At 43.7% G+C, this 18,823-nt stretch overlaps 1 protein-coding gene across 1 annotated transcript in view; it reads left to right on the top strand.

Moving 5' to 3' along the window:
- Positions 1-7,027: 7,027 nt before the first annotated feature.
- LOC123484383 (NLR family CARD domain-containing protein 3-like) overlaps positions 7,028-18,823 on the top strand; it is a gene marked incomplete at both ends in the record, with an annotated part of 13,495 nt that continues 1,699 nt past the window's right edge. The window contains 5 exon segments of the mRNA XM_045214713.1: positions 7,028-7,247; positions 7,631-7,836; positions 7,838-9,426; positions 9,986-10,159; positions 11,183-11,306. Of these exon segments, the coding sequence (XP_045070648.1) occupies positions 7,028-7,247; positions 7,631-7,836; positions 7,838-9,426; positions 9,986-10,159; positions 11,183-11,306 (2,313 nt within the window).

Genomic DNA, 18,823 nt, shown 5'->3' with positions numbered 1-18,823 from the left:
GAGACACCAAAGTTTATTGTTCAATTTGCTTTTTTTGCGTAATGGTCAGTGACAGTATGAGTGTAGCCAGATCCTTTTCACTCGCTATCCTTGTTTCATCTTGTGGTTCACCGGATTCGTCATCATCCTTGAGGGACAGACGAATGACCTGCTAGCTAGCCAAGCTAGTCGGTACAGCTAGCTAAGCTAGCTACTCTACCAGCAGCATCCTAGTTATCCTAGCTACCACTACATCATCACCGGCTGTCTGCATTTCTTGTGGAACGATGAAGCTCCTTGGTTATTTCTTCCACCTGTTAAATACCGTGGAGGGCTTCTCCCTCTCTCGTTGACGGATGCTGGCCTCTGTCCGGTTCTCCTCTTCACTAGATGGATGGTAACTTTAGTGTTTAACCCCTCTATATCCAAGGACTGAACTTTTGAATATTATTTTCGGGGCGCCTCAAGTGACATTTTTTACAACGTTTATTTCTGATAAAAAAAGTTAATTGCATCCACCATTGAGCCCAGTTTCATAATATTGCATTCTGTCCCTGGATATGAAGTAATCGAGAAAAAAACAGGCCTTATGTTTGGGCATTTCTCACCCTACCAGCTCCTATTACTTCTATTGAGCTCTGTGACACCGACTCGCCTTCAGAACGCTCTATTCCCAGCCCATTGTTCTGCGTCACAATGCCAGCTTCACTATTGTTATCAATGAGACCTGCCTGCGTTAACCCTGTAGGTTTACCTCAGGTAACTTATTATTAACAAGGTTACAGCTACTTGGTGAGCGTGCACACTGTTCACCTGAGTACTGTTGTGGTCACCTATAGTGAGGTGAGACACAGTTTAAGAGGCGATGGCTGGCGGATAGCCATCAAACATTAAAGATTTTCTGGTCATGGTTAACCATATTTGTTTTAAGAAAAAAGTGTACAATCTAAATAAAACGCATGTCCCTGTCCTCTTTTTCAAGATGTGGGCGATTTAAACAGCCAGAATAAATTTTTTAATTAAGAAATAACCTTTTCTTTGAGGACTTGTTGTTTCTAAATGGCTGCTGGGTAATTCGATATGCATCGAAATCTTCGTTCGTAGGCATCAAATTGAGCGAATGCTGCGCAGGTTCTCTGAGTTGCAAACCAAATGGGTATAATGGGGTGATTGTTGTCTAATCGGGTGGTCTAGCTAATGGATTTGTAGATCTGATGCAGTTGCTACCTCAGACTATGAGCCTAGCAAGTGTCATGAATGAGTTATGTAGTACCCACATACGGCCACAAGGAGGAGCAAGAGTGCCATAAACCCATACTGTTTTTTGCCATAAAAACCCTAAACCTAACAATCAATCAAATGTATTTATAAAGCCCTTTTTACACCAGCAGATGTCACAAAGTGCTATACAGAAACTCTTACCCTACTTATAACCTATTTTAGCCGTAACCCTAACCCCTAATTCTAGGGTAGGGTAGCCTAGAACACTTTTAGAAACTATTTTCGTAATAATATTATCTTAGTAAATACAATTATAGTATTAAATAGCGTTTTGATTATTTTGTTGTTATTTTATTATATGTATAATTGCAAAACAGAACACTTGATAAATAAGACCCATTTGTTTTATTTTTCAAATGTGGTTTGAATTGGGTGACCTAGAAACCTCTGTGTGAAGGTCCAGCAATTGGCGTGGGGCAGGTTTGAGACTGATCTAATACACTTTATTTCTCAGCTGCCTCACCAACGTCTGTACGTGAATTAATAACTTTTAATTGCTAAATATTTCCAATAGATGGCAGCATAAGACCACGAAGCATCAGTTATAGGCTACAAGGATCAATATGATTGACATAAAATAGCATGCAACCAAATACTATATGTCCCATGATTTTCTAAAATGGTCACTCATTACTTTAGCTAGCTATATATCTCGTATTAGGCCTGTGATGCTTTTGGAAGAGCAATTAAATAGTGACTATAGCAGGTGTTGAACCCCGGGTAAATAATCACTAGTCAGATGCTCCAACCTCAACCCTAGTATACATGCATTTTAAAATATCTAATATATCGATTAAACAACCTCGGAATAGATAAGACAAGAGTGCGTCTTCCAGCCCACCAATGAATTACATCATGGAACCCTCCCAGTTAGCAAATGTACCTCAACATGCCCCTCGCTTGTGCTAGAAGGCAGAGTGCTGGCTCCTGGTTGATGAATCTGACAATAAATGTACTAGGAAAATACGTTTTTCTCGACCAGAGGTGACTAAATTAATGTTCAGGCTTATTGATAATCGTTATAGTAATGAAGTATAATTTCAAAACATGAGCATAAAAACAGCTAATAATAAACATGAATCATCATTATTTCACAGTAATCTGTTAAATGCTTTTTCAGTCGTTCCTCTTGCGTTAGCAGTGTGGAAAGGGACAGTAAAAAGCGTGTGCAGGAGTTTTCCTGTGAGGGGGAGTGGTGGTGTATCCAGGGAGAAAACTAAACTAACCCTCTGAAATGTCATTCATGGTCTTACGCTGCCATCTATTGGAATTATTTAGCAACTGCAGTAGTACTGAATAAAGTATATCCTTACTAAAGTAGTAATTACTCAGAATTTCAAAATATGACATTTTCTAGTTCATTTTACCATAACATAACCATTTATAGCATAACAAACAATGAAATTGACATAAACCAAAAACACCATACATTTAGTTAACTATATATATATATATACTATTTATTTAGATGGGTGACATTATCTGCCAAATAATACCACTGTAGATAAAGAAGAGCTCTCCAGTAGGTGTACCAAAACATTTAAAAGCCATTTTCTCAAAATTGAGGTAAAAAGTTTATCATCTTTCAAAGCAGAATTACTTTCCCATTGTTCCTCAACTGTAGTGTATGATATACCTTTTTCTAGCTGAGTCGCTACTTTTATCCAATGTCAAAAACACAATTTCAAATGTTGCTACATAAGATCGAATTGAGCCGGTCGGTCACATTTGACTGTGTAAAACCTAGCAGTACTACTTATTTATCTGAGAGTGAGGCCGATATATATTATTACTGTGTAAAACCTAGCAGTACTACTTATTTCTCTGAGTGAGGCAGATACATAGCATTTTGCAAAAAAACATGATTATTTGTCTCTCTAAAATGAAACCATTAAGTGATAGATTTTAAACAAATACATGTCTGTCATTGAACAACCACATACCATGATTAGATAGTGAAAAAACACACCAATCTCTTTCATAATTTCTTTAAACAATAAAAGCTAATTTACGAACATTTCTGAAAATGGATATATAGCATTTTTGAATGAAACTCTTGTTTCCCCATCTGAGCTCAGAGTAGATGAGATGTAATGTTTGTGTCTGTTGTGTTGAAGTCCAATCAAGCAGGAGAGACCAGCCTCCCCTGTACCCAGCTGTGTGTCCATGAAGAGTGACCGGTCTATGGGTCATCCTATGACCTTTAGAGAGGGAGACTTTTCTAGTGAACAAAGGTAAGAAGAACTCATGGGTCATGGTCAGTGAGTTAAACAACACTGTCTCTAGTCATTTCTCCTCTCCCATTTTCCCATTTCTTTTTGTTGTTTTCATAATCCATAGGATAATCTTTTTTTCCTTTTCCATAGTCCTGAAACAATATTAAACTAACACAACATTCCCTGTGTGTGTGTGTGTGTGTGTGTGTCTGTCAGTGAGTTTGTGTGCACTCCCTGGATGAGGAGATGTAATCTCTATCCTGATTTCCTAGTCACTTTTACCCCTACCTACATTTACATATTACCTCAATTACCTCAACTACCTGGTACCCCTTCACATTGACTCAGTACCGGTACTCCTTGTATATAGTCTAGTTATTACCTCAACTACCTGGTACCCCTGGACATTGACTCAGTACTGGTACTCCTTGTATATAGTCTAGTTATTACCTCAACTTCCTGGTACCCCTGCACATTGACTCAGTACTGGTACTCCTTGTATATAGTCTAGTTATTACCTCAACTTCCTGGTACCCCTGCACATTGACTCAGTACTGGTACTCCTTGTATATAGTCTAGTTATTACCTCAACTACCTGGTACCCCTGCACATTGACTCCGTACTGGTACTCCTTATAGCCTCATTATTATTATTTTATTATGTTACTATTTCCTTTTTTTATTTAGCTAATTTTTGTGACTTTTTAACTCTGCATTGTTGGGAAAGGACTCGTAAGTAAGCATTTCACGGTAAAGTGTACCACTGTTGTATTCGGCGCATGTGACATACAATTTCATTTAATTTAATTTGAAGGTCATGCGTAAAAACATGTCATCAGGTCGAGCAGTCGTCTCACGCCGAACTGCACATGTGCATGCCGTCAAATCAAAGGCACTCCTTCCATATAAAGTTGTTTTTGACTAACATGAAAACGTGTCAGTTTGTCACTTTCACGAGGTTGAAGTAATAATGTGTTCAGCTACTAAAGACAGAACATTTATAAAATGAACAAATCAATCAATCCAAATTAGATTTGTCACATGCTCCTAATACAACAGGTGTAGACCTTACTGTGAAATGCTTACTTACGAGCCCTTAACCAACAATGCTGAGTTAAAAAATGTTTTACTAACAACTAAGGAAGTCATTTTTACTTCTTTGACTTCTCAAACCCTAAACCCTGGCCTGGTCTGCTTCATATGCGTACCACAATTATATATTTTTTTACATCAGCAGTGTTGTCACAAAGTGCTTATATAGAAACCCAGTCTAAAACCCCAAAGAGCAAAGCAATGCAGATGTAGAAGCACGGTGGCTAGGAAAAACTCCCTAGAAAGGCAGGAACCTAGGAAGAAACCTAGAGAGGAACCAGGCTCTGAGGGGTGGCCAGTCCTCTTCTGGCTGTGCTGGGGGAGATTATAAGAGGATATGGCCATTAAGGCCAGATCGTTCTTCAAGATGTTCAAATGTTAATAGATGACTAGCAGGGTCAAATAATAATCAGTGGTTATAGAGGGTGCAACACGTCAGCACCTCAGGAGTAAATGTCAGTTGGCTGTTCATAGCCGAGCATTCAGATGTCGAGACAGCAGGTGTGGTAGAGAGAGAGAGAGAGAGAAGGAGAGAGAGAGAGGGTCGAAACAGCAGGTTCGGGACAAGGTCGCACGTCCGGTGAACAGGTCAGAGTTCCATATCCGCAGGCAGACCAGTAGAAACTGGATCAGCAGCATGACAAGGTATCACGTCCGGTGGAGCATGTGTCGATGCTGATAGGATCGAAAGAAGGGGAGCGCTGCTCTCGGATCAGTTTTCTCCATTAAAATCTTATCTTATAATTATTTCACAATACTGATGACAGATCAGCTCCTAGAGAGATATTACCACCTACGGCTGCAAATATTGAGGCGGCTTATTCTAAATCACAGATTTGGCAAATCATTGTTCACATGTTAGGCTACACATCATGAAATATATTGAGACAAATTACAGACTGTAGCCTCCAAGTAGCAAAATAAAACTAAATATATTGAACATTTAATACATTTCAATATGATTGAAATAGGACTATAGCGTACTGTTTATATTTTAATGCAGTCATCTCGGTTTTCATTTGAAACAAATTTACATATGTCCCTTGTTTGAATCAATTGCAAAGACATTGGCAACTTTGTTTTTGTAGTCAACTTTGTTTCTGAATTTATCGGCAGTCACAAATAGACGGATAAACCATGTGATTCTATGTTTACTGGAGATCTTCTGTGTATAAATAATATGTATAAATGTATAAAGTCATGCGGCAAAAAAGCATCTATGATGCTCCTAGGAAGATTCTAACGATGAACTTAGCCTTAAGATGCTTTTGGGAAACCAGTCTTGGATAAGAACATCTGCTAAATGACTAAAATGTAAAAGTTTTACATACAGATCTCATATTACTGTATTGAATGTTGTACATAATATGCCATTTAGCAGACGCTTTTATCCAAAGCGACTTAGTCATGCGTGCATACATTATTTTTTTTTGTGTATGGGTGGTCCCGGGATCGAACCCACTACCTTGGTACTACCAGCTGAGCTACTGAGGACCACAGTTCTTTATTACAAATGTAGTTATTTGTTACATTTGTTACTGTGTAAAACCTAGCAATACTACTGATTTCTCTGAGAGTGAGGCAGCTATATAGCATTTTTCTCTGAAATGAAACCATCAAGTGATGGATTTTAAACAAATACATGTCTGTCAACGAACAATCGCATACCATGATTAGCTAGTGAAAAAACAAACCAATCTCTTTCATAATTTCTTTAAACAATAAAAGCTAATTTACCAACATTTCTGAAAATGGCGTGTTAGAATGAAACTCTTCATATGTTTCCCCATCTGAGCTCAGAGTAGATGAGAGATGTAATGTTTGTATCTGTTGTGTTGAAGTCCAATCAATCAGGAGAGACCAGCCTCCCCTGTACCCAGCTGTGTGTCCATGAAGAGTGACCGGTCTATGAAACAACCTATAGTGTTTAGAGAGGGAGACTTTTCTACTGAACAAAGGTAAGAAGAACTCATGGGTCATGGTCAGTGAGTTAAACAACACTGTCTCTAGTCATTTCTCCTCTCCCATTTTCCCATTTCTTTTTGTTGTTTTCATAATCCATAGGCTAATCCTTTTTTCCATTTTCATAGACCTAAAACAATATTAAACAAACACTACATTCCCTCTGTGTGTGTGTGTGTGTGTGTGTGTGTGTGTGTGTGTGTGTGTGTGTGTGTGTGTGTGTGTGTGTGCACTCCCTGGATGTGGAAATGTAATCTCATGTTTTGTCCACAGAAACCAACAGGAGAGATCAGAGTCAGAGATTCTCAGTGGTCAGTCTTCCCAGAGTCATCAAACAGACCTGGCCTCCATATTCAGTGTATGTGGTCCTGTTATGTACATTTGTTTTTGTTTACCTCAAGTAAAGTTGATCTGTCAATCATTCATTCATGTGTGTTAATGAGAAAGCATTTAGTCTCTTGCTTAACTTATTTACTTGATTTATTTCAGTTGCTTGAAGAGAATATTATGACATTTGTGAAGAACGAGCTGAAGATGTTCAAGAGGATTCTTAGTCCAGAACTCCCAGAAGGCTTTGAGAGTCAGAAGCAGGATAAGGAAGTGGTGGATGCTGAAGATGAGAAGCAGGAGAGCAGTGCCAGAGAGGGGGCTCTGAAGATCACACTGCACGTCCTGAGGAAAATGAACCAGAAGGAGCTTGCTGACACACTGGAGAAAAGTAAGAGCTGTCTGCCTCATGTTGAATGCTGTTTTAGAACATTTAAAAGCTGTAGCTAAAGTACAGCTAAAGTAGCTGTGTAACTCAATGATATTTTAGCAGCCTTAACAAAACACCTAGTGACCTCATCAAGTAGCAGCAGGGATGTGTTGTGTTGATTAATTTAGACAGAGAGAAGAGGAGAGTGAGACAGCATTATTAATGCCATCAATAATGATATAAATCAGTCACACCAGTGTGTAATGCATTATGAAAAAATTTACAGATTTATACAGACAAGAGAATAAATGATTATAATGTAAACTTTATAAGACAGTCTTACAATACTGTAGGCATTAAAACAGACGTAATATTAATATCCTCTGTGTTATTTCTAGATTCAGATGAGCGTGCTGTGATTCTTCAACGTGAACTCAAATCTAATCTAAAGAAGAAGTTTCAATGTGTATTTGAGGGGATCGCTAAACAAGGAAACCCAACACTTCTCAATAAGATCTACACAGAGCTCTACATCACAGAGGGTGGAACAGGAGAGGTCAATAATGAACATGAGCTGAGACAGATTGAGACAACAACCAGGAAACAAAGCAAGACCAGAGACTGCAATCAAATGTAACGACATCTTCAAACCCTTAACTGGACAAGACAAACTTATCAGAACTGTGCTGACAAAGGGAGTCGCTGGCATTGGAAAAACAGTCTCTGTGCAGAAGTTCATTCTGGACTGGGCTGAAGGAAAAGCAAATCAGGATGTCCAATTTGTATTTTCATTCCCTTTTCGGGAGCTGAATTTGATGAAAAAAGAAAAACACACTTTGATTGAACTTCTCAATCACTTCTCAATGGAAACCAAAGAATCAACAATCTCCAACTACGACAAGTACAAAGTTATGTTCATCTTTGATGGTCTGGATGAGTGCCGACTGCCCCTAGACTTCCAGAAGAACAAGATCTGTTGTGACGTCACAGAGTCAACCTCAGTGGATGTTCTGCTGACAAATCTCATCAAGGGAAATCTGCTTCCCTCTGCTCTCCTCTGGATAACTACCCGACCTGCAGCAGCCAATAAGATCCCTTCAGTGTGTGTTGACCAGGTGACAGAGGTACGAGGGTTCAATGACCCACAGAAGGAGGAGTACTTCAGGAAGAGATTCAGTGATGAGGACCTGGCCAGAAGAATCATCTCACACATAAAGACATCAAGGAGCCTCCACATCATGTGCCACATTCCAGTCTTCTGTTGGATTTCTGCAACAGTCCTTGAACACATGTTGAGTACAGACAAGACAGAAGAGATGCCCAAGACTCTGACTGAGATGTACTCACACCTTGTGGAGTTTCATACCAAACAGAAGAATGAAAAGTATCTTGGGAAAGAAGAGACAGGTCCACACTGGAATAAAGAGAGCATTCTGTCACTGGGAAAACTGGCTTTTCAACAGCTTGTGAATGGGAATCTGATTTTCTATGAAGAAGACCTGAATGAGGCTGGCATTGATGTCAATGAAGCCTCAGTGTACTCAGGATTGTGCACACAGCTCTTTAAAGAGGAATGTGGGCTGTACCAGGACAAGGTGTACTGCTTCGTGCATCTGAGCATTCAGGAGTTTCTGGCTGCTGTATATGTGTTCCTCTCATTCATCAACAACAACGAGAATCTAATGGCCAAACCTCAATCAACGTCCAGCAACTTTTCTGTGAGGATCAGACAGAAGCATAAAGTTACAGTCTACAAGAGTGCTGTGGATATAGCCTTACAAAGTGAGACAGGAAACATGGACCTTTTCCTCCGCTTCCTTCTGGGCCTCTCACTGGAGTCCAATCAGAAGCACTTACGAGGTCTACTGACAAAGACAAGAAGCAGCTCACAGAGCCATGAAGAAACAGTCAAGTACATCAAGGAGAAGATCAGGGAGAATCCCTCTCCAGAGAAGTGTATCAATCTGTTCCACTGTCTGAATGAACTGAATGACCATTCTCTAGTGGAGGAGATCCAAAGCTACCTGAGATCAGGAAGTCTCTCAGAAGAAGAACTGTCACCAGCACAGTGGTCAGCTCTGGTCTTTGTGTTGCTGACTTCAGAAAAGGAGTTGGATGTGTTTGACCTGAAGAAATACTCAGGATCAGAGGAAGGTCTTCTGAGGCTGCTGCCAGTGGTCAAATCCTCCAGAGCTGCTCTGTGAGTAAATACAATTATTCATCAGTAAGACATATTCAGTTTAGAGAAAAATATATATTATCATATGTATATAATATTATATTGAAAAACTAATTGAATCACTGCATTGATGTTCACTTTAGTATAATAATATGACCATACAATTCTAGGAGCGTCACGTTCGTTGAGTAAATGGTCGGACCAAGTATGCGTACATGTTTAATAAATGAAATAAACAAAACAACAAAAGCAACGTAACGTGAAGTTCTAATGGGCTAAACTAAACAAGGCAAACCAGAAACAAGATCCCACAAACAAAGGCAAAATGGCGATCGACAGCTGCCTCTGATTGGGAACCACATAGATAAATATAATCTAGAAATATAAACATAGATGTACACATTCTAGAAAATACACAAATGTTCACACTCAAACAAACTAGAGTCTCAGGACAAGGAGACAGAAGATGAATCTATATGTTGTTTAAGAGAATAAACCAAATGCATCTGCCATTGTACTTCTACACTACTGGTGTTAAATTAACAGTGTGTTTGTGAAATCATGATGATCTCTTTGTCAGGCTGTCAGGCTGTGGAGTCACAGAGGAAGGCTGTGCTTCTCTGGTCTCAGCTCTGAAGTCAAACCCCTCACACCTGAGAGAGCTGGATCTGAGTAACAATGACCTGAAGGATTCAGGAGTGAAGCTGCTCTCTGCTGGACTGGGGAATCCCCACTGTAAACTGGAGACTCTGAGGTCAGTATTCCTGTAGTTGGTCAACAAGTGATAACTGTTCACCAGATCCACATGTGTTTACCAGGCACACATAGTCCACACCATATGTGTTTGGAAAGTGAAGCTTACAGTTTTACATTTGGTGCTATGCTACAGCATTTTGGATTTGAGGTAGAACGTTTCATATTAGGCGACAGAACAGAATGTCACCTTTTATTTGATGTTTTTCATACATATCTGTTGTACCGTTTAGATAGGAAAGCACTTCATGTATCTAGTTCTCCCATTTGAAGAAGTCTTATTTATTTGGACAAATTCACTTATATTGTATTAAAGTAGTCATAAGTTTAGTATTTGGTCCCATATTCCTTACCCACAGTGATTACATCAAGCTTGTGATTCTACAAAGTTGTTGAATGCATTTGCAGTTTGTCTTTGTTGTGTTTTAGATGATTTTTTTCCCAATAGAAACTGAATGGTGAATAATGTCCTGTCATTTTGGAGTCACTTCACTTGTATTGTCAGTAAGAATATAAGATGTTTCTGAACACTTCTACATTCATGTGGATGCTACTATGATTATGAATAATCATGAATGAATCGTGAATGATGATGAATGAGAAAGTTACAGAGGAACAAGTATCATACCCCCTCTGTTATTGGTAATGGTGAGAGGTTAGCATATTTTGTTGTAGCCTCTGTAACTTTCTCACTCATTATTATTCATGATTCATTCATGATTTTTCTTAATCATGGCATCATCAGGATTCATTTAGTAGTGTTTAGAAACATGTTATCTCCTCACTTAGAAAGACAATTACTCAACACCAAAGAATAGCAGTGTGGTTTAAAATGATTATTTTTTTCTCTCTACAAGCAACACTTTGATAATTTGTCATTTCTAATAATGATACATTCATTTATGAATAAAAATGGCAGGTTTCAGGACACTGATATATCTGAAAATGTTGAAAAAATATACTGACACTATTTTCACCACCAAAGAATAGCAGTGTGGTTTTAATATGATTTGACTCTTTGCAGGCTGTCAGGCTGTTTAGTCACAGAGGAAGGCTGTGCTTCTCTGGTCTCAGCTCTGAAGTCAAACGCCTTACACCTGAGAGAGCTGGACCTGAGTAACAATGACCTGAAGGATTCAGGAGTGAAGCTGCTCTCTGCTGGACTGGGGAATCCCCACTGTAAACTGGAGACTCTGAGGTCAGTATTCCTGTAGTTGGTCAACAAGTGATAACTGCTCACCAGATCCACATGTGTTTACCAGGCACACATAGTCCACACCATATGTATTTGGACAGTGAAGATTACAGTTTTACATTTGGTGCTATGCTACAGCATTTTGGATTTGAGATATAATGTTTCATATTAGGTGACAGTATATAATGTCACCTTTCATTTGAGGATATTTTCATACATATCTGTGTTATTGTTTAGAAATGAAATCACTTTATGTGTCTAGTTCTCCCATTTGAAAAAGTTGTAATAATTTGGACATATTCACTTATATTGTATTAAAGTAGTCATAAGTTTAGTATTTGGTCCCATATTCCTTACCCTCAGTGATTACCTCAAGCTTGTGATTCTACAAACTTGTTGAAAGCATTTGTAGATTGTTTTGGTTGTGTTTTTGTCAGGGGGTGATGTGTACGCGGCGAGTGAAGTCAGACGCAGGACACAGAGAATCAGGTTGACTACTTTACTGAACGTTACGCACAAAACAAACGTCTCCAACACTGGAGGGAAAAACACCATATGCGTAATCCGAAGTAGTAGCTAGGCCGAACATCAAACAATACAATGAACAATAACACACAAAACCCAAACGTGAAACAAGGGAACTTATATGCTAAACAATCAACACTAATAGGCAACAGGTGTACTAACTAGACAACACAAGACAAACACCGAAAACATTGATCGGCAGTAGCTAGTACTCCGGGGACGACAAACGCCGAAGCCTGCCCGAGCAAGGAGGAGGAGCAGCCTCGGCAGAATCCGTGACAGTACCCCCCTTGACGCGCGGCTCCAGCCGTGCGCCGACCCCGGCCTCGGGACGGCCAGGAGGACGCTGGAGCAGGGCGAGTAGGATGATCCGGTGGAACTCCGTCAAGAGGGAGGGATCTAAGATGTCCCTCCTAGGCACCCAGCACCGTTCCTCCAGACCGTACCCCTCCCACTCCACGAGATACTGCAGACCCCCCATCCGACGTCTCGAATCCACGATGGACCGGACTGAGTACGCCGGAGCCCCCTCGATGTCCAGTGGGGGCGGAGGAGCCTCTTGTATCTCATTCTCCTAGAGTGGACCAGCTACCAACGGCCTGAGGAGAGACACATGGAACGAGGGGTTAATGCGATAATCATTGGGCAGTTGTAACCTGTAACATACCTTGTTCAATCTCCTCAGGACTTTAAATGGCCCCACAAACCGCCGACCCAGCTTCCGGCAGGGCAGGCGAAGGGGTAGGCTTCGAGTCGAGAGCCAGACTCGATCTCCAGGTGCATACGCTGGACCCTCACTGCGGTGGCGATCGGCGCTCGCCTTATGTCTACGGATAGCCCGCTGCAGATGGACATGCGCAGCGTTCTATGTTTCCTCCGAGCGCCGAAACCATTCATCCACTGCAGGAGCCTCAATCTGGCTCTGATGCCAGGGTGCCAGAACCGGCTGATACCCCAACACACACTGAAAAGGAGTCAGATTAGTGGAGGAGTGGCGAAGTGAGTTCTGGGCAATCTCTGCCCAGGGGATATAACCCGACCACTCCTCCTGCCGGTCCTGGCAATATGACCTCAGAAACCTACCCACATCCTGGTTTACTCTCTCCACCTGCCCATTACTCTCTGGGTGGTAACCCGAGGTAAGGCTAACTGAGACCCCCAAGCGTTCCATAAACGCCCTCCAGACTCTAGAGGTGAACTGGGGACCCTGATCAGACACTATATCCTCAGGTACCCCGTAGTGCCGGAAGACGTGTGTAAACAGGGCCTCAGCAGTTTGTAGGGCAGTAGGGAGACCCGACATTGGAATGAGACGGCAGGCCTTAGAAAACCGATCCACAACAACCAAAATTGTGGTATTCCCCTGGGAGGGGGGAAGGTCCGTGACAAAATCCACCGATAGGTGAGACCACGGCCGTTGTGGAACGGGTAGGGGTTGTAACTTCCCTCTGGGCAGGTGTCTATGTGCCTTACACTGGGTGCACACCGAGCAGGAGGAGACATAAACCCTCACGTCCTTAGCCAATGTTGGCCACCAGTACTTCTCACTAAGTCAGTGCACTGTCCGGCCAATACCAGGATGACCAGAGGAGGGTGACGTGTGAGCCCAATAAATCATTCGATCACGGATCTCGAGCGGCACGTACTTCCGCCCCTCCGGACACTCTGGAGGAGTAGGGTCGTGCACGAACGCCCGCTCGATCTCCCATCGACCTCCCACACCACCGGTGCCACCAGAACAAGACTCCGGAAGTATGGGAGTGGGCTCAATGGACCTCTCCTCTGTGTCATATCGCCGGGACAGGGCGTCTGCCTTAACGTTCTGTGACCCTGGTATAGGTGAGCTTAAAGACAAACCGGCCAGAAACATGGCCCACCTAGCCTGACGAGGGTTCAGTCTCCTAGCTGCCCGGATGTACTCCAGGTTACGATGGTCAGTCAGAATGAGAAAAGGGTGTTGAGCCCCCTCAAGCCAATGCCTCCACACCTTTAGGGCTTGGATCACAGCCAGCAGCTCCTGTCCCCCACGTCGTAATTATGTTCCGCCGGGCTGAGCTTCTTAGAGTAAAAAGCACAGGGACGGAGTTTAGGAGGCGTGCCCGAAGCGTTGAGACAGTACAGCCCCAATACCCGCCTCTGACGCGTCCACCTCCACTTGGAACGCCAAAGAGGGGTCCGGATGTGCCAGCACCGGAACCGAGGTGAACAGGTCCTTCAGATGTCTAAATGCCCTGTCTGCCTCGGCCGACCACTGCAAACGCACCGGGCCCCCCTTTAGCAGGGAGGTGATGGGGAGCTGCTACCTGTCCAAAACCCCGGATAAACCTCCGGTTGTAATTGGCAAAACCCAAAAACTGCTGCACCTCCTTAACCGTGGTGGAGTCTGCCAATTCACGCATGGCTGAAACGCGGTCAATCTCCCTCTCCACCCCTGACGCGGACAACCGATGTCCCAGGAAGGAGATGGACTCCTGGAAAAACAGGCATTTCTCAGCCTTCACATACAAGTCATGCTCCAACAGTCTACCCAACACCCGACGCACCAGGGTCACATGCTCGGCTCGTGTAGCAGAGTATTATTAGAATGTCGTCAATATACACCACTACACCCTGCCCATGCAAATCGCGGAAAATTTAGTCCACAAATGATTGGAAGACTGAAGGAGCATTCATTAACCCGTATGGCATGACGAGATACTCATTGTGACCCGAGGTGGTACTAAATGCTGTCTTCCATTCATCTCCTTCCCTAATGCGCACCAGGTTGTAAGCGCTCCTGAGATCCAATTTTGTGAAGAATCGCGCTCCGTGTAATGACTCCGTCATACTCGCAATCAGAGGGAGGGAATAACTGTATTTAATAGTAATCTGATTGAGACTACGGTAATCAATACACGGGCGCAAACCTCCATCCTTCGTCTTCACAAAAAAGAAACTCGAGGACGCAGGAGAAGTGGAGGGCCGTATGTATCCCTGTCCCAGAGATTCGGCGATGTATGTTTCCATAGCCGCCGTCTCCTCTTGAGACAGAGGATACACATGACTACGCGGAAGTGCAGCGCCTGCCTCGAGGTCTATCGCACAATCCCCCTGTCTATGTGGTGGTAATTGAAGTCGCCCTCTTCTTACTGAAGAGGCAGTGCCAAATCATTATACTCAGGAGGAATGTGCAGTCCGGGCACTTGGTTCGGACTTTCCACCGTTGTCGCCCCTACGGAAACACCTACACACCGCCCGACACACTGATCAGACCACTCTCTGAGAGCCCTCTGTTGCCACGAAATGTTACATTTACATTTACATTTTAGTCATTTAGCAGACGCTCTTATCCAGAGCGACTTACAGGAGCAATTAGGGTTAAGTGCCTTGCTCAAGGGCACATCGGCAGATTTTCACCTAGTCGGCTCGGGGATTAGAACCAGCCACCTTTCGGTTACTGGCACAACGCTCTTACCCACTAAGCTACCTGCCGCCTGTTGGGGTCATGAGATATTAACCAAGGAAGCCCCAGCACCACGGGAAACGCAGGAGAGTCGATCAAATTCAACTGTATAATTTCCTCATGACCCCCCTGCGTCTTCATCTTAAGTGGCGCCGTGACCTCCCTAATCAATCCTGACCCCAAAGGACGGCTGTCTAGGGCATGGATAGGGAAAGGCACATCTACTGGTAGGAGGGGAATACCTAACTTATAACAGAAAATGCGATCAATAAAATTCCCAGCTGTGCCTGAATCAACTAGCGCCTATGCTGGGAATGAGATGAAACCTGGGGAAATTCAACTTGGATACACAAGTGGACAACAGAGAGCTCTGGGTGAGTTGGGCACTTACTCACCTGGAATGACTCATCAGTGCGTGACCTGCTGCCTCGATCCCTAGGAGACCCTCCCCAACACCGAACCGCAGTGTGTCCTCTACGGTCACAGTTGGTGCAGGGGACGGCCTCTCTCCGGGTCTCTCTCCTCCTCTCTCTAGCACCAGCACCCCCGAGCTCCATAGGGCTCGGCTCAGAGGTGCTGTGGGATGGAATGGACGGCCCCAACTCCGGACGTCCGCGGGTAGCCAGCAGGGTATCCAGACGGATCGACATGTCCACCAATAGTGGTCGATGAGGGCCCTCTCATTCCATCCCGCATTGGCCGCCAGAGTCCGGAAACAGACGCTCCCCCGCCGCTTTCCCCTCTGGGGGATGATCGAAAACCGCCCTGAAGCGGCGGGAGAACTCTGCATAACACTCCAATGCCTTGCCGGAGAGACAGGAGATGAGGGCGGAAACGCTCTCGTATCCCGAGGGCGCCGGGTGAATGGTTGCCAGGTAGAGTTCTACTTGCAGCAGGAAACCCTGACACCCGGCTGCGGTGCCATCATAAGCCCTCGGGAGCGAGGACCGAATCCCACTGGACTCCGGAGATGAAACGATGGGTCTGGCCGATGGTGGTGGTATTGTAGGAGGAGGTGTGGGCAAACCTCATCTTTCCCATCGGCTCAAAGTGTCCATCACATCCTGCATGGCGGTGCCGAGTCTTCGGATCATGGCGTCTTGGCTGCTGACGCGCTCCTCTAAAGACTCCGTCTGTACCGCTGGTCCTGCTGACTCCATGGTGGTGTGTTATTCTGTCAGGGGGTGATGTGTACGCGGCGAGTGAAGTCAGAGGCAGGACACAGAGAATCAGGTTGACTACTTTACTGAGCGTTACGCACAAAACAAACTTCTCCAACACTGGAGGGAAAAAACACCATATGCGTAATCCGAAGTAGTAGCTAGGCCGAACATCAAACAAGACAATGAACAATAACACACAAAACCCAAACGTGAAACAAGGGAACTTATATGCTAAACAATCAACACTAATAGGCAACAGGTGTACTTACTAGACAACACAAGACAAACACCCAAAACATTGATCGGCAGTAGCTAGTACTCCGGGGACGACGAACGCCGAAGCCTGCCCGAGCAAGGAGGAGGAGCAGCCTCGGCAGAATCCGTGACAGTTTTGGATGATGTTTTTCCTAATAGAAACTGAATGGTGAATAATGTCCTGTCATTTTGGAGTCACTTCACTTGTATTGTCAGTAAGAATAGAATATGTTTCTGAACACTTCTACATTCATGTGGACACTACCATGATTATGAATAATCATGAATGAATCGTGAATGATGATGAATGAGAAAGTTACAGAGGAACAAGGATCATACCCCCTCTGTTTTTGGTAATGGTGAGAGGTTAGCATGTTTTGTTGTAACCTCTGTAACTTTCTCACTCATTATTATTCATGATTCATTCATGATTTTTCTTAATCATGTCATCATCAGGATTCATTTAGTAGTGTTTAGAAACATGTTATCTACTCACTTAGACAGAAAATTACGCCAGTCATCATCCACCATTCAGTTACTATTGGACAAAACATAACCCAAAACACAACCAAAACAAACTGCAAATGCATCCAATGAGTTAGGGACCAAATACTAAACTGATGTATCTGAAAATGTTGAAAAAATATACTGCCACTATTTTCACCACCAAAGAATAGCAGTGTGGTTTTAATATGATTTGACTCTTTGTAGGCTGTCAGGCTGTCTAGTCACAGAGGAAGGCTGTGCTTCTCTGGTCTCAGCTCTGAAGTCAAACCCCTCACACCTGAGGGAGCTGGACCTGAGCTACAATCACCCAGGAGACTCAGGAGTCAGACTGCTCTCTGCTGGACTGGAGGATCCACACTGCAGACTGGAGAAACTCAAGTATGTAGAGGGTTTATGGCAATGTTCATATCAGACATGTTGGAGTTATCAGGCTAGTTAAGCCACCATTCTGACCACCACTTGGACTAAGTTATATAAAGACTGTGTGTGTGTGTGTGTGTGAGTCCAGTGTGTGTCCTGTGTGTGTGTGTGTCCAGTGTGTGTGTGTGTGTGTGTGTGTGTGTCCGGTGTGTGTGTATCCTGTGTGTATGTGTGTGTGTGTGTGTGTGTGTGTGTGTGCAGTGTGTGTGTCCAGTGTGTGTGTCGTGTTTGTGTCCTGTGTGTGTGTGTGTGTGTGTCCAGTATGTGTGTGTGTGTGTGTGTGTCCGGTGTGTGTGCGTGTGTGTATCATGTGTGTATGGTGTGTGTCCAGTGTGTGTGGTGTGTGTGTGTGTGTGTGCAGTGTGTGTGTCAGTGTGTCGTGTTTGTGCTTGTGTGTGTGTCGACCAGTGTGTGTGTGGTGTCCAGTGTATATGTGTGTGTGTGTCAGTGTGTGTGTGTGTGAACCAGTATGTGTGTGTGTGTGTGTGTGTGTGTGTGTGTCAGTGTGTAGTGTCTGTTGTTTCTAGTGTGTGTGTCCAGTTTGTGGAAACACAAACACACACACACACACTGGACACACACACACACTGGACACACACACATACTGGACACACACACACACACACACTGGACACACACACAAACACACTGGACACACACACACACATCTGGACACACACACAGGACACACACACTGACACACACTCTGCACACACACACTTTACACACACACACACACATACACACACACCAGAGAGACACACACACACACACACACACACACACACACACACACACACACACACACACACACACACACACACACACACACACACACACACACACACACACACACTGGACACACACTGGACACACACTGGACACACACAGGACACACACACACACAGGTCACACACACACTGGACACACACACACACACATAAACACACAAACACACACAGACACACACACACACACACACACACACACTGGACATACACACTGGCACACACACACACACACACACACACTGGACACACACACACAAACTGACACACACAGTGGACACACAGGACACACACACACACAGGACACACACACAGACACTGGACACACAGACACACACACACACACACACTGGACACACACACACACTGG

The sequence above is a fragment of the Coregonus clupeaformis genome, unplaced genomic scaffold, assembly GCF_020615455.1.
Source record: "Coregonus clupeaformis isolate EN_2021a unplaced genomic scaffold, ASM2061545v1 scaf0297, whole genome shotgun sequence".
Taxonomy (NCBI): Eukaryota; Metazoa; Chordata; class Actinopteri; order Salmoniformes; family Salmonidae; genus Coregonus; species Coregonus clupeaformis.
The sequence above is the reverse complement of the archived record's forward strand: the minus strand, read 5'-3'. Positions and strand labels throughout refer to the sequence as shown.